Below are 15,097 nucleotides of genomic sequence, written 5' to 3'. Positions count from 1 at the left end.
TGTGGTAAGATGGCCGCCAAAATGCGGACGTTCCACTCAATATGCCAGCAGCGCGGGCGAGACATCTTAGATCTAGCCTTTATACATATCTATGGTTGTGCACACCAAAACTTTTAAACGCAGCTGAAAACGCCTGGACAACACCGAATGCCAGCTGTTTTTCAGCTGAGTGCCAGCTTTCTTCAGCTAAGCGCTTTGGTAGCATTTTGATACGTCAGCTGTGAGACGGTTGGTTGCTGTGATACTTGTCCCGCCCCTTCTCCACTGTGATTGGACAGCCGCGTGAGAAGTGCAAGCATGTGAAAAAATTGCTCATTGAAATTTGGCGCCCCTTGTGATGTCAGAAGGGGATAATACCGCCCCTTAATCTGCACTTCATCCAACCATGACACTGCCATTTAGTGCATAGATCAGCTCATTTGCATTAAAAAGGACACACCAAAAAACAGCACATTTTTGCTCACACCTACAAAGTGTCAATTTTAACATTTTCTATATGATGTTTTGAGCTTAAACTTCACATATGTACTCTGGGGACACCAAAGATTTATTTCAAATCTTAAAAAAGTCTTGTGAAATGTACCCTTTAAGATAAAGCTCAGCACAACCACATTCCTTAAAGCTGGTGTGGCCGCACACACACACACACACACACACACACACACACACACACACACACACACACACACACACACACAAACAACAATGTTGGCATCTAACAAGGTGTCATGCAACATCTGCATACAATCACCCTCTTCAGTTGACGGCCTCCAACATCACAACCACTTTACAGTCTTTTTAATCTCAAACACACTCACGAATACGCACACACACAAACACACATGCACACCCTTGAAAATCAGAGTGTTTCAAACTCGCATCATAGAGCCAAAATCTCACACATAACCAAACAAGGATCATGAATATGAGCTCCTCACACACACAAGCTGACCATACAAGGTGACTAACATAGATGAAAGGTTAGAGATAAATCGCACACACACACATACCATTTCAAGCGCTCTCCTGAATGAACAAACAAATGACTCACATGCACAATCAAATCATGATATTAGGGCCGGACGTAAATCTCTATGTAATGCTTATAACATTTCATAACAGGACCTCGGGTTCCAGCAATAGTCAGTCTGTGTATTTGTTGACTCATATCTGTTGCGAAATAATTACTTTAACATTTATGAATTTGGCAGACGCTGACTTGTATATCAAATGAAGAAGGCCTATGAATGAACACAAGGGCTGAACAATGCGTGTCTATGGACTGTTTAGTTTATAATGCAGTGTGTGTGTGCAAAGTACTGTATCAGTAATCAGCTATTTTTGAAGCCTGAATAGGGCTGCTCAATTATGGGCAAAATTATAATCATGATTATTTAACATGATTACTCAGTGACTTTAAAAACATGCATTTATTTAACCTTTTTATTAAGTAAGGGTGTTTACACACCTAGTTCGTTTGAGCCCTCCAAATGCTCTTGGAGCAGTTCAGGGTGTATATGTGAACAAACCAAGTGATCTCAGACCCCCCCGAAAAGGACCCAAAAGTGACCCGAACTCAGGCCACGTCTGGAGGTGGTCTAAGTATAGTTCGCTTTTGGGTTCTTTTGTGGATCGATTTATTTTTGAGATGTGAAATCAATGAGGTCCCAGTATGCTTCGCGTGTGGTTTTGATATTGTATCAAAATAATCTGCTGCACAGGAAGCTGGGGTTCGAGTTCTTATGAAGTTGCGATGTGAACAAGAAAGGGTCTGAGGTCACTTCAGTTCTGAAGGGGACAAAAAAAAAGAACTGGGTCCTCTTTTGAGTCCACTATATTGTGAACACCACAAGGACTGAGGTCACATTCGGCTAGTTCCTTTTCTGGTTCACTTTAAGTGAACTGGGTTAGGTTCTTTTATAATGAACTATATGTGAAAACACCCTAAGTGTTGCAAAAGGTTACACGTGTCAAAGCAGTGGTGCCTCCTATATGGCTAGTAGACACTTTTTTCAGCTTGCGCGTCCGGCTCGCGCGTGCATTAAGCCGAAAGTATACTAGGGACGTCCGCGTATGCGCGCCGTCCGCATGACGTCATTTTCGTCATCAAGAGGGTCCGCGGCCGGCCGCGCGGACCGTCCGCGTGCAGCCCAAAATTTGAGACCGCGCGGACAGTGCGCGTACAGTCCGCGTACGACAGCGCATGCGCGTGAACATATTTAGACAGGGCACTCCACTGTAAACAATTATACAAAGGAAATAGACAGCATTTGCACACACACTGTCGTTTTTCTTCAATAACTTTTACTTCTTCCAAGAACAGAAAGCCCTGGAGCATGTTTGTTTGATTCCTGTTCTTTGTTGTCTTATTGTTTGTTCTAAACTGTGTTTGCAATGGTGGATCAGTTACTTTTCTTCACCTATCCTAATGTTTTAATGTACTGTAAATGTCGCCAAATCAGTGATGCCCTGACAGCCTGTTAGACTAATAATTTGAATAAGAAATCATTTGAATTGCGTATAGTGTCGAACGCGGCCATCCGCGTGTAGCCGCGGGGGACTATACTCGGAAAGCTGCGCGGACGCGTGCGCGCGCGAGCCGGACGCGGAAAAAAAGTATACCCGGGCCTTTAAGCCGAAAGTATACTAGGGACGTCCGCGTATGCGCGCCGTCCGCATGACGTCATTTTCGTCATCAGGAGGGTCCGCGGCCAGCCGCGCGGACCGTCCGCGTGCAGCCCAAAATTTGAGACCGCGCGGACAGTGCGCGTACAGTCCGCGTACGACAGCGCATGCGCGTGTAAATATTTAGACAGGACACTCCACTATAAACAATTATACAAAGGAAATAGACAGCATTTGCGCACACACTATCGTTTTTCTTCTTTAACTTTTGCTTCTTACAAGAACAGAAAGCTGTGGAGCATGTTTGTTTGATTCCTGTTCTTTGTTGTCTTGTTGTTTGTTCTAAACTGTGTTTGCAATGGTGGATCAGATACTTTTCTTCACCTATCCTAATGTTTTAATGTACTGTAAATGTCGCCAAATCAGTGCTGCACTGACAGCCTGTTAGACTAATAATTTGAATAAGAAATCATTTGTATTGCGTATAGTGTCGAACGCGGCCATCCGCGTGTAGCCGCGGAGACTATACTCGGAAAGCTGCGCGGACACGTGCGCGCGCGAGCCGGACGCGGACGCGGAAAAAAAGTATACCCGGGCCGTGCATGCGTCCGTGCAGACTTTAAAGAATACTCACCACGGCTAGTACGCAATTCAAATTATTTCAAATGATTACTCTTACCAGGCAGTCAGGGCAGCACCGACTTGCGACATTTACAGTACATTAAAACATTTAGGATAGGTGAAGAATTGTAGCCGATCCACAATCGCAAACAAAGTTTAGAACAAACAACAAGAAAACAAAGAACATGAATCAAACACTATGGTGACAAAAATACTCCCCAGCTTTCTGTTCTTGGAAGAAGTGAAAATAAATGAAGAAAAATGATAGTGTGTGTGCAAATGCTGTCTTTTGGCTTTGTGTAATTGTTTGTAGTGGAGTGTCTTAATACCTTCTTGCGCATGCGCTGTTGTACATGTGGTCTAAAACTTTGGGCCGCATGCGGATGGTTCGCGCGGACCCTCCTGATGATTAAAAAAAAGGACGTCATGCAGACGGCAAGCATACATCACTAGTATACCTTCGGCTTATAAGTGCCTTACAACCACATCAGTCCAGCATCAAGCAATATATGAAGAGTTTGGTTCCAAAACGCAATAAATCCATTTTGACAAATTTTGGTAAAAACGTGTTTTCTATACCAAGAAAGTGACAAGATGAAAACAACTATTTTCTGTTACAAACTTTCACACAGCATCTTTAGGTTATAAAAACATAAAAAATTCAAATCCATAACTTGATTTTCAAAGATTTATTATAAAAACTGATTATTTTTTCAGTTTTTATTCAAAATGCTATAAATCTATTGAATCAATAGCCTATATAAATGTGCATTCATCTTTGCTATGTTATATTCATTTAGTTGACTAGTTGTACACACTAATTAAAAATATAAACATTAATGTTATTAATCAAAACACTTACTTTGTCATATTAAGAACCCTGTCATTGCGGTTACTTGACGTCTTCGCTTAACGTCTTTCACAGCGATCAGCTGTAAAATGTTTTTGGTCCTGCTCGATTTTCGTTGACTTTGAGTAAAATTATGGAAAGTTTTTCATAAGATCCTCTGGGGTCAATGTGTTAGCACGAGAAGCTTGATGCTGTCGGGAGAACAAGCACCCGTCTCCCGAGTGCCTTTCAGGGATATTATTAGATGTTGATGGCTTACGTTTCTTTCCCATCACAGAAAACCATCACAGGTTTATGAATGCAATTAAAGTATTATTTTGTTTTGTTTGTAGATCACAAAGTACAAAGTAGATGAGGAAAACTAGGACTCCATGTACTCAGCGCGCCGCCATGTTTGTTTACATTGCGTGAATGGTGCGCTGTGGGATTTATTGCGTTCTGTAAAAAAGGGGGAGTGGCGTTTATCGCATTTTGGGAAAAAAGGGAGAAAAGATGACAGAATAACACGGCGGATATTGGATTTTGCGTAAAATTAAGAATTTACTTTTAACTACTGACCTGATATAATGCTGATTTTGGCAGTAACTCATTTTTTTCAAAAATGGCGTTTATTGCGTTTTGGAACCAAACTCTTCATATATTTTAGTTGTTTTACCTAAATTGTCTTGTTTTTGTAATTGTTGAATCAAAAATTGAAGAAAAAAAAAAACCCACAAACGACTAATTTACACAGACTTTAGCCTAGATGATTTTAATGTGCATGTCAAAAAGGTCTCCAAATTTTATTGAGAGAACTATTCTTATTCTGCGTCAGCATTTCAGTTAATAGTTTCAAAGAATTGTTTGTGAATATTTTACATTTGCACAACGTTTATTCTTAATCCAACAGATTAAATTTTAAAAAGATTAAATGACAATCGTGAAACAAAGGCGTCCTGAGATCAGTATGAAAGCGCTTTCTGTCATTCTAGCTGTCGGTATCTAGTCTGAGCCATCACTGTGGCAGACAGACAAGACGCTTTTGATAGCCCTCATCACCTCTGACTTCCTCTATGGGCCAACTGCATGACTGGCACTTATACGTTACCTTGGTAACTACATACAGCCCGTCAATCGAGAACAAGAATGAAAGCTTGCATGTTTGAGAGAGCTCGGCTCGGTTATTAAAGAAGCAGTAGTGATGGCTACCGAACCTCCTATTACACAGCCATTTTCTTGAATTGGTTGTTCAGATCGGAATACAAGTGGGCTGCATATTGCAATTTTTGTTTTGAGGCGGAATCTGAGAAGACTAACAGCTATTGCATCAATACAGTTAGAAAAGCATATATCAGGGGTCTACAAGCTTTTTGTGAGCAAGGGCTACCAAAATGGATAAAACAATCTGGAGGGCCACTTTTTGATAGTCTACTCAAAACTTTTTTGATTTACTTGTTTATTTTATTTTATTTTACTTGTTGATGTGTTTTAGTATTGTTTAAAATGTTAACATAACGTAAACCAAGCCAAGTTTATATTAAAAATATGTAATAAATAAATAAATATCACAATTTACATTCACCTAAAGGATTATTAGGAACACCTGTTCAATTTCTCAATGCAATTATCTAATCAACCAATCACATGGCAGTTGCTTCAATGCATTTAGGGGTGTGGTCCTGGTCAAGACAATATTCGGAACTCCAAACTGAATGTCAGAATGGGAAATAAAAATGATTTAAGCAATTTTGAGCAAATTTGACTGAAATAACCACTCGTTACAACCGAGGTATGCAGCAAAGCATTTGTGAAGCCACAACACGCACAACCTTGAGGCTACAACAGCAGAAGACCCCAACTGGTACCACTCATCTCCAGTACAAATAGGAAAAAGAGGCTACAATTTGCACAAGCTCACCAAAATTGGACGGTTGAAGACTGGAAAAAATGTTGCCTGGTTTGATGAGTCTCGATTTCTGTTGAGACATTCAGATGGTTGAGTCAGAATTTGGCGTAAACAGAATGAGAACATGGATCTATCATGCCTTGTTACCACTGTGCAGGCTGGTGGTGGTGTAATGGTGTGGGGGATGTTTTCTTGGCACACTTTAGGCCCCTTAGTGCCAATTGGGCATCGTTTAAATGCCATGGCCTACCTGAGCATTGTTTCTGACCATGTCCATCTCTTTATGACCACCATGTACTCATCTTCTGATGGCTACTTCCAGCAGGATAATGCATCATGTCACAAACCTTGAATCATTTCAAACTGGTTTCTTGAACATGACATTGAGTTCACTGTACTAAAATGGCCCCCACAGTCACCAGATCTCAACCCAATAGAGCATCTTTGGGATGTGGTGGAACGGGAGCTTCGTGCCCTGGATGTGCATCCCACAAATATCAACTGCAAGATGCTATCCTATCAATATGGGCCAACATTTTTGAAGAATGCTTTCAGCACCTTGTTGAATCAATGCCACGTAGAATTATGGCAGTTCTGTAGGCGAAAGGGGGTCAAACACAGTATTAGTATGGTGTTCCTAATAATCCTTTAGGTGAGTATTAATAGAATGTGCTTTGGCGGGCACCTCACAGACTCTGTGCGGGCTACCTGGTGCCCGCAAGCACCACGTTGGAGACCCCTGGCATAGAGTAATGACATATGTTCCCTTGTGGTTATGCTTGGTTGAGAACATCAGCATGGAAAATTGTTACATTTTTGGTACAATTCTTTCACCCACTTGGACCAAAAATAACATCCAAAATATCTACAGAGGACAAAACCTGAGTTCACATGAACAATGTTCTCAGACAACTAAAATCCACTTAAGTCCTTATAAACTGACCCAAAAAGTGGAACTGTGTGCTTACATTTGGACTAAAACTATAAGCCTAACACCATGTTGACACAGTAGAGACCATTACACTGTGTCGCATACAGAATGGACACAGCATCACTGATATAACTGATTCTATTGTCTTTTGTGGCATTGCATTGCTTACGTATGGTGTAGGCACAGTGTAACCAACAAGAATACAAAAAAGTTGACATTGTACTAGGGGTGGAACGGTACACACAAGTCCCGGTTCGGTTCGTACCTCGGTTCAGGCTTCACGGTTCGATTCACTTTCGGTACAATGGAGGAAAAAAGCAAAACAAAAATGAAGAAGGCATTTTTTTTAAGCTAATCTTAAAAACATAGGTGTCCTTATCAGTGTTATTTTGAGATGTCATGAATATGAACTGAAATGCATTTAACATACTATCTCGTATTTCAAAAATATATACCACTTTAAGTAATCTTGTACTCATCTTTCATACAAATAGGGGTTCAAATGTATTACAAGTGTTACCTAAATACATTTTTAAATGACATTTTAGCATATTTCATATTAATGTACTAAAGAACAAAAAAAATTAGGCTTGTTGGATGAATTAATAGGTGTGACCAACTTCACGAGGCGCTGCAAGAAACGACAAGTGGATGACGTCAGAGTAACGCGAGAGCGATTTGAAATCAGCCTCCTCCGCAAGATTTCTCGCGGTACTCTGACGCTGATGGCGCTGCGTAAAGTTGAGCACGCTTAAAAAACTGAAAGCAGCTGAACTCGACAGAACTGCCCTGCGTATGCCTGTTGTATATAGCAGGACAATTTATCTCCTACTTCTCAGCGTGAGAAATACAAAGTGTGGCATTTGAACTGACTGAAATGCGTGTTTGTCAAGGTGAATGCGTGAGACTTGAGAGCCCTGATTAGATGTATTTCCACTCACATACCTAACAACTGCTGAACAACGCCGATGCAAAGTCCTCGTCTTTTCCACCACTCTCTCGCCTGTACTACTGTAACTGACTGGAAAACTGAAGTTTTGCCAAACTTGCGATCTTAAAGGGGCCGGCGGATCCTCACCACCATTTGCCATACTCGCTGTCGCTGCTATTTCACTCACTGGACCGTGAACCTGACAAAAAACTGCAGAGTGCCAGAATGTAGATGGTCTCTGATAGAGCGCATACATAGGCGGAGCTCGGCTGCATCGGCGCCAATCAGAGCTTCAGAGCTAAAGCGGGGCAACAGATTAGCTGTCCATAAAGAACCCGCGTATCTAACAGTAGTTCCGCATTACATTAATTATTTTGCACGCAAGTTTTTTTTTATTTTCATACCGTGTATTCTCCGTTTAAATTCATGCACCGAACCGTGACCCCCGTACCGATTCGGTTCGAAACGAATACATGTATTGTTCCACCCCTACATTGTACCTGTACACATACCCTGTGAGGTGCAAGAGAGACCAGTTTTTGTTTCAAGGAGCTAGGATCTCAAACGAAGCATAAGGGTCTTATCTAGTGAAACAATTGTCATTTTTGGCAAGAAAAATAAAAAATATGCACTTTTAAACCACAACTTTTCGTCTTCCTCCAGTCCTGTGACACGCCAGTGTGGCCTCACGCAATACATCATCACGTCAAGAGGTTACAGATGACATATCGAAACTATACCTTTTACAAGTGTTTACAAGTGTGGAGAAAGAGGACCGTTCCAACGTTATTGTATGAGGAATTATACAAATGATTGTCTTTGTGTCAGTTTATTGTTTAAAATGGTCTGCAATGCGTTTCATATATGTAACACCAGACCTTTCCATGTCATTACAGAATTACGTGAGGTCGTGGTGGCTCGTCACACAGCCGCAGTTAGAAGAGAAGTTGTGGTTTAAAAGTGCATATTTTTTATTTTTCTTGTAAAAAATGACAATCGTTTCGCTAGATAAGACCCTTAGGCCAGTGACACACTTGATGCGTGGCGTAAGCGTCTCAGCTGCGTGGCGTGTCCGTTTTTAACTCGGCTCCCAACAGGTTAAAGCTTGCAGACTGCCTGCTCGAGCCGCGCAGAAAACGCGTGCGTGCTAGAAATAGAACCAACGCCTATTTTTCACGCGAGACGCAAGCGTGTTGGAAGCGTTTCCAGGCAAAATAGAATAGGAAAATATGTTTATATGTCATTTAATACACAAATACATTTAAATGAATTACATTTTGATGTTTGAAAGTCTATAGGTTGACATACATTCAGATATACATGTAATTTAAAATATACATAAATAAATAATGATCGATTTTCAAATATGCACCTGTCAAACATAGTCCATTTTGCCATCAATCCGCGTCAGACACGGTTCTAATGTGTAAAGTCACAGAAAACGCGACGCAGCCGCCTCGCAACTGACACGCAACAGAAACGCCACGCTCACGCCATGCAGCCAGTGTATCACCGGCCTTACGCCACTTTGGGATTGTTTAGAGTCTTTTGAAGCTGCATTGAAACTGCTATATTAAACTGCATTTAAACTGTTAAGTGTTGGGGTCTATTAACGTCCATTAAAATTAGAAAAATCCTGGAATGTTTTCCTCAAAAAACATAATTTCTTCTCGACTGAACAAAGACGATACATTTTGGATGACATGGTGGTGAGTAAATTATCTGAAATTTTTTTAAGAAAATGGACTAATCCTTTAATATCAATAATACAATGAGGTACACACAATTTCCACTGTACCACTTTAGATGGACTGACCCATGATCTCATCAAAGCGAATTTAAAAGCCCGACTGTAACTTCAAGACTCAAAGGAGCCCTCAAAATTATATACTTGCAGTACAGCATGCGGCACACGAAAGCAAATGACAGGCGACTGTTCTTGCACAGCTTTGTAATCATTGTGTTGATGCAAAAAACATCGCTCTATGATAACACACAGTCTGTTAAGTCTGTTTTTTATGTGTCCGCGAATGTATACGATCGAATGCACAGCCTTGCAAACTAAGTATAGTTTATTTGGCTCGTTCGTATACACACACTACACATTGCGACAAAATGCAATGCATCACCTGGGCTACATACGACTTTTTCCTGTAAGCGCATAAGCCACATCGCGTACACAATTTACGCAGGGTTTTGAAAACATCTGATACAGCATGCCATGTGTGTACTCTTCTGATGACAAAAAAACAGTGTATGCAGACCCTCGGGTACACTTAAAAAAATTGACCATACTTTGGCCTTTACAGTAGGATACGATGCCATGGGTTAAAAAAAGCTGCTGAAATGCCTACACCAAGAGACACCCTGATCATTAGCCAAATTAAAGAGTCGCCCTCGTCTAACCTCATGGGTCTATACAACCAACAGCACAAACAGAAATAGTCGCAGAGGCAGACGCAGGCAAGAATTCAATAGCATATATAAGGACCTTACAACAGATGTTGGGAAAAAGGCTTGAACTGATCCCTAGTAGCTTAAAATACACATCCTCTCTCTCAACACACTGTTGCATGGAGTCACTAAGAACACGAGACGCACGCAATGGCGCACAACTTACGCACATTACGAAATGAGCTACAGACGAAATGTAAACATAAAGTCTCATTCAAGTGATCGGCTGCACGCACGCCCATCCTGCGAGGCTCATCTTGTGTTTCAGAAAAACCCTTGTAATTCGAGCAGGGTAGCAAACCAGAACAGGCCCTAAGAATCTCTCTCACACAGAGAAAGAGAGAGAAGAGAGGCAGACCCTTATGGAGCAAGGGGGGGTCCCGTTTCACGAAATCTGTGAATGATCATATTTCTTCGCAGAGCAGAAAGCACACAGCCGGACTAGTTTCACAACCACAGACAGGACACTTCAAACCATGCTGTGCTCAGTTAGGCCCATGCTGTGCTCTACACCAACATAATGTCTGTTATTGAGAAGAAAAAACAACATATCCTCATTGAACCCTTTACCTTTGTGTAGTGACTCAAGAACACACACCCATATCACACACACACTCTCTCTCTCTATCCGATTTGTTGTACAACAGCAAGGTTTATGAAAATGGGTCACAGTCAAATCTGTGCTGCTGACACAACATAGCACAACCAACACAGGCTAAATTTCACATAAATGGCCATATTTCTCGTTTAATCACTGCAATTTGGGTTACTTAAGAGTCTTGAGTCTTGGTGAAACAATGTCCCATTCAGTTAAAAACCAGAATGACTCCAGAAAGGCGTTGTCATTTCCATATTTGATCAATAAATGCTGAGGTGGACATAATTCATGCCTTTTGCTCACAGCAGAGAGACTCTCTGCGTGCATTTAATGATATTGACATGGTGCCTACTGCTTTTCTATCAACTATCAATAGGGTCATTATAAACACATTCACTGTATTTTCACATCCTAAATGATCTCTCTTATTGGCGCCAGGGTTGAATATGAAATGCACCTACGATACAAGGTGTCAATACAAATGCATCTGTATAAATATGTAACGTTAGGGAGAGTATATGTAGCAACCTGAGTGTTATATAGTATGTCCTTCAAGAAAAGCCGGTCTATTTGATTAATTTCTTTATGATGGGGTCTTAACTAACAGTCTTTTAGAGTACTAAAGTATTAAATAACTATTGTTTTTTGGAAGAAGCTGAAATTAGGAATGTAAATTCTCCGTTTTCGCATGTGTACATGCGAGACACACCCCGAATCAGGGCGGGGTGGGGGCATGTGAAACCCCCCTCGGACAAACAACCGTTTATCCTACAGCGATCCACCGCCATCAATCAGTCAGAATAAACTTAATCCTGCAGATTACAACACACCGGCCGCAAAAGCGTCGTTTGAGAACAGCAGAGCCGACCAGCGCACAAGTCCTCCAACTGCACGCCGTCTGCGCAGAACAAACAGACATGCACGTGGATTCCCTCCTAAATAGTGCGCATCTTCAGTCCGTTAGCGACATTTCGCCGGTCTTCTCGTTGTTATTAACGTGATCACAGACGTGCTGGTGTAGCCTGCTAGCTAACATCCCGCTCAAAACAGCAGATGCGCGCATCCTAAACAACCAAACAACGTCAAACTTACCTCTTTAAGATCAATGCTGTGCTCCTGGGCGCGGCGACCGTTATTCCGTGCTGCACGCGATCGTCCGGTAAACGAATATAAACAATATAAAACAACAACAACAGTCGCGCGCTTGTAATGTTCCAGCAGTAGGAGCGGCGAGTGTGTGTGCGTCCGTTAAACCGAGAGGGGGCGGGGTTACGGGCTCAGTCTGTTGGTGCTGCAGTGTAATTGGTAGAGAGAGAAAAGTGGGCACGGCCACGGGGCGTTAATGAGATAAAAGTGGGCGTGGTTATGTTCTGCGGCTGTTGCAGCACTGTCATTGGAGGTAAGGGGTGGTTGTGCATCGTGTGTACAGCTACTACTGTCCTCCTCACACCAAGATCATAGAGGTCAGACACATTTTGGGCTTTTGCACACGTATTACATCCGAAAAGCATCATTAAACGCGATTTTGATTGGGGAGGAGCTAAAATTTGTTCACATTCTATTTGGATTCTGTTAGCACAGATTTAAACAAACGCCGTTTTTTATATATAGATTTACCATTTCAGATGAGTTGTGGCTGTCTGGCAGACATTAGTATTTGTTCCAGTCTACCGACCACATTTAAAGAGACCACCAGTTGCAGATAACAACAAGTATTGTATGCGCGTATTCATTTTAGTATGGGTATGGCTCCCCCTTGTGGCCATTTTATTTTTCAATTCTAGTTTGGACTAATATTACAGTGTGGAAATTTCACTAAACTTTTTTTTTAAATGTAAAATAAATCTTTGGTGTCCCCAGAGTACATATGTGAAATAAATAATTTATTATAGCATGTTAAAATTGACACCTTGTAGGTGTGTCCTTTAAAATGCAAATGAGCTGATCTCTGCACTAAATGGCAGTGCCGTGGTTGGATAGTGTAGATTAAGGGGTGGTATTATCCCCTTTTGACATCACAAGGGGAGCCAAATTTCAATTACCTATTTTTTCACATGCTTGCAGAGAATGGTTTACCAAAACTAAGTTATTGGGTTGATATTTTTTCACATTTTCTAGGTTGATAAAAGCACTTGGGACCCAGTTATAGCACTTAAACATGGAAAAAGTCAGATTTTCATTATATGTCCCCTTTAACTAATCTCTTATAATAACTCCTATATAAATTGCCATTTTCAGAAGGTAGGGGTGCCTCTTTTTGTATTAGCATGTCAATGGTGGTATCATTGAAAAAAACTTACACAACAGGAGTATCAGAGCACTGTTAATTTATGTCTCAGACAAGAACCACGTACAGTTATGACAAAGAGTAACAAAGAAATTATTATAACACTATTAAATCTGCTTTAATTTAATCAATTTATAATGAATGAAGCCTGTAAACAACGTCCATATTACAAGGCCATTTAAATACGTTTGGAAAAAAATGATCAGTGTAATGGCACAATCCCTGTTTTATCAAAAACCAGTACAAAGATCTTGGCCTTTATTTGCTTTTCCAAAAAATCGATTAGCTCTCATTCATTTATGGTCCACATAACTGCCGTTGACTCACTCCCCAAATTTCAGTTGCCGTTCTTTCTGCTGTCCGTGGAGTTCTCTAGCCCTGTTCTTAAGTTCCTCTGCTTTCTGCTCATCCTTGGTTGTCCCATCACCTAGTTTGTACATGCGACTTGCATTGGAGCAACCCCAAACATGGCCCATCTCACAGGACCGCAGGGCATACTTTAAAGCCAATGACATGTTTTTGTCCACTCCTTGAGATCCCTGGATGAATAAGGTACTTAGGTTGAAACAGCTGGGTGCGAAGCCACCGTCACACGCCTTTTCATAATACTGACGGGCCAGCAGTGGGTCTGTGCCTCCCTCTATAGCTCTCCCATCATGGGCGAGCAGAGCTACATTGTGGCAAGCATCCACTGACTTCTTTCCTTTGGTGTGACATGCCTTCATAAAACAGGAGTATGCTGTCTTTAAACACTCTGTCACACCACCTGGTATCAAAAGAATATAATGGTTGTTTTATGATGTTCAATATTTATATTTAAATATAATAATATATCAAGTATTTAAAAATATAATTTTATATAATGAACTAGATGACACTGGATTATTTATAATAGAACTGCATGTACCTTTGCCTGTGACATGGTAAGCCCCAAGCTTGTAGCAGCTCTCTCCATGTCCATTGACCTCGCAGTTATGCTTGAGAACCTGGGCAGTGGAATCGTAGTTCTTTTTCACACCTTCCAAGTAATCGGCCAACCTCTGACACCCTAGTACAAGTTCACAGACAAATAAAAAAGCAACAGAATAAGATGAGATTATGTATTCACCAACAAACTGTTCAGCACCACCGCGCTCGGGACAGCGCTTCAACCTACCTTCAGGATCTTTCTCCCGGTAACACTGATAACTGTACTCTATTCCCAAATTATCCAAAAACTGCTTGACCTCTTTCTCGTCCTCAAAGTTAATTAACCCGGCCATTTAATAAGAGATTTAGGATCACTTACGTACACGATTTAAAGGTCCCACGTCAAGCAACTTTTGACCTTGATCGGGACAAGTTTTGCAAGAACTTGCAGATAAATTATTTAAAAAATAGCCTTGTGACTTTATACAACAATAAAGTCCAAGAAAATTAATGTTTAGTTCAATTTAGACTTGCGGGATCTGATTGTTTAAAATTATAAAACCGGTAAATACCAGCGTGCTGATTCTACACATGCCCTACTTCCTCGTTTCTTAATTATGACCAACGGGCTTCCGTAGTCCCGCCCACAATATAATATGTTGTGAAATAAGCACATATAATACAAAATGTCAAATTTTACTTGATATATAACTTAATATACGACATATAATAATGTAATAAATCGATATAATATTTTGGATATAAAATATATTTAAATATAACAATAAACGTGTTCTAGGTTTAGCTGTAATAATGAATCTGGAAACATAAGTACAAGCCAAAAACAATAAATAAAGCCAAATTCTTTGGGGTACGAAATGGAATAAATAATTTGTTGTCTGTATAATTTAGCATGTTTATATTTTATTATATCTTCTTAAATGCATCTTCACCAATAATTATTTTATAAATGTAAATACAATGATGTTTAAAAAACGTATATGTA

At 40.6% G+C, this 15,097-nt stretch overlaps 2 protein-coding genes across 4 annotated transcripts in view; both read right to left on the bottom strand.

Annotated features, from left to right (window-relative positions):
• Positions 1-12,169, bottom strand: part of ralgps2 (Ral GEF with PH domain and SH3 binding motif 2) — a 158,906-nt gene extending 146,737 nt beyond the window's left edge. For 2 of the 3 annotated variants that reach the window (XM_073855854.1, XM_073855853.1), the window contains exon 1: positions 11,988-12,169. The gene's annotated coding sequence lies outside the window, so the exon portion shown is untranslated. The remainder of the gene's footprint in view (positions 1-11,987) is intronic. The other variant, XM_073855855.1, reaches the window with a different exon arrangement.
• A 1,036-nt stretch (positions 12,170-13,205) lies between these two features.
• Positions 13,206-14,730, bottom strand: coa7 (cytochrome c oxidase assembly factor 7). The gene is made up of 3 exons (XM_055186483.2): positions 14,339-14,730; positions 14,090-14,230; positions 13,206-13,948 (listed from the first exon to the last, which is right to left on the bottom strand). Exons 1-3 carry the CDS (start codon positions 14,442-14,444, stop codon positions 13,506-13,508), a joined length of 690 nt encoding a protein of 229 aa, XP_055042458.2. The 5' UTR covers positions 14,445-14,730; the 3' UTR covers positions 13,206-13,505.
• Between the last annotated feature and the right edge of the window lie 367 nt (positions 14,731-15,097).

This window comes from Misgurnus anguillicaudatus, chromosome 18, assembly GCF_027580225.2.
Source record: "Misgurnus anguillicaudatus chromosome 18, ASM2758022v2, whole genome shotgun sequence".
Classification (NCBI taxonomy): Eukaryota; Metazoa; Chordata; class Actinopteri; order Cypriniformes; family Cobitidae; genus Misgurnus; species Misgurnus anguillicaudatus.
Note: the sequence above shows the minus strand (reverse complement) of the source record. Positions and strands in the feature narration are given on the sequence as shown.

Excerpts from the sequence above, each read along its gene's own strand:
- coa7 (XM_055186483.2), bottom strand. The coding sequence starts at position 14,444 with ATGGCCGGGTTAATTAACTTTGAGGACGAGAAAGAGGTCAAGCAGTTT. Across the intron at positions 14,231-14,338 it reads CCGGGAGAAAGATCCTGAAG|GGTGTCAGAGGTTGGCCGAT; the intron begins GTAGGTTGAAGC and ends AACTTGTACTAG. Across the intron at positions 13,949-14,089 it reads TTACCATGTCACAGGCAAAG|GTGGTGTGACAGAGTGTTTA; the intron begins GTACATGCAGTT and ends TTTTGATACCAG.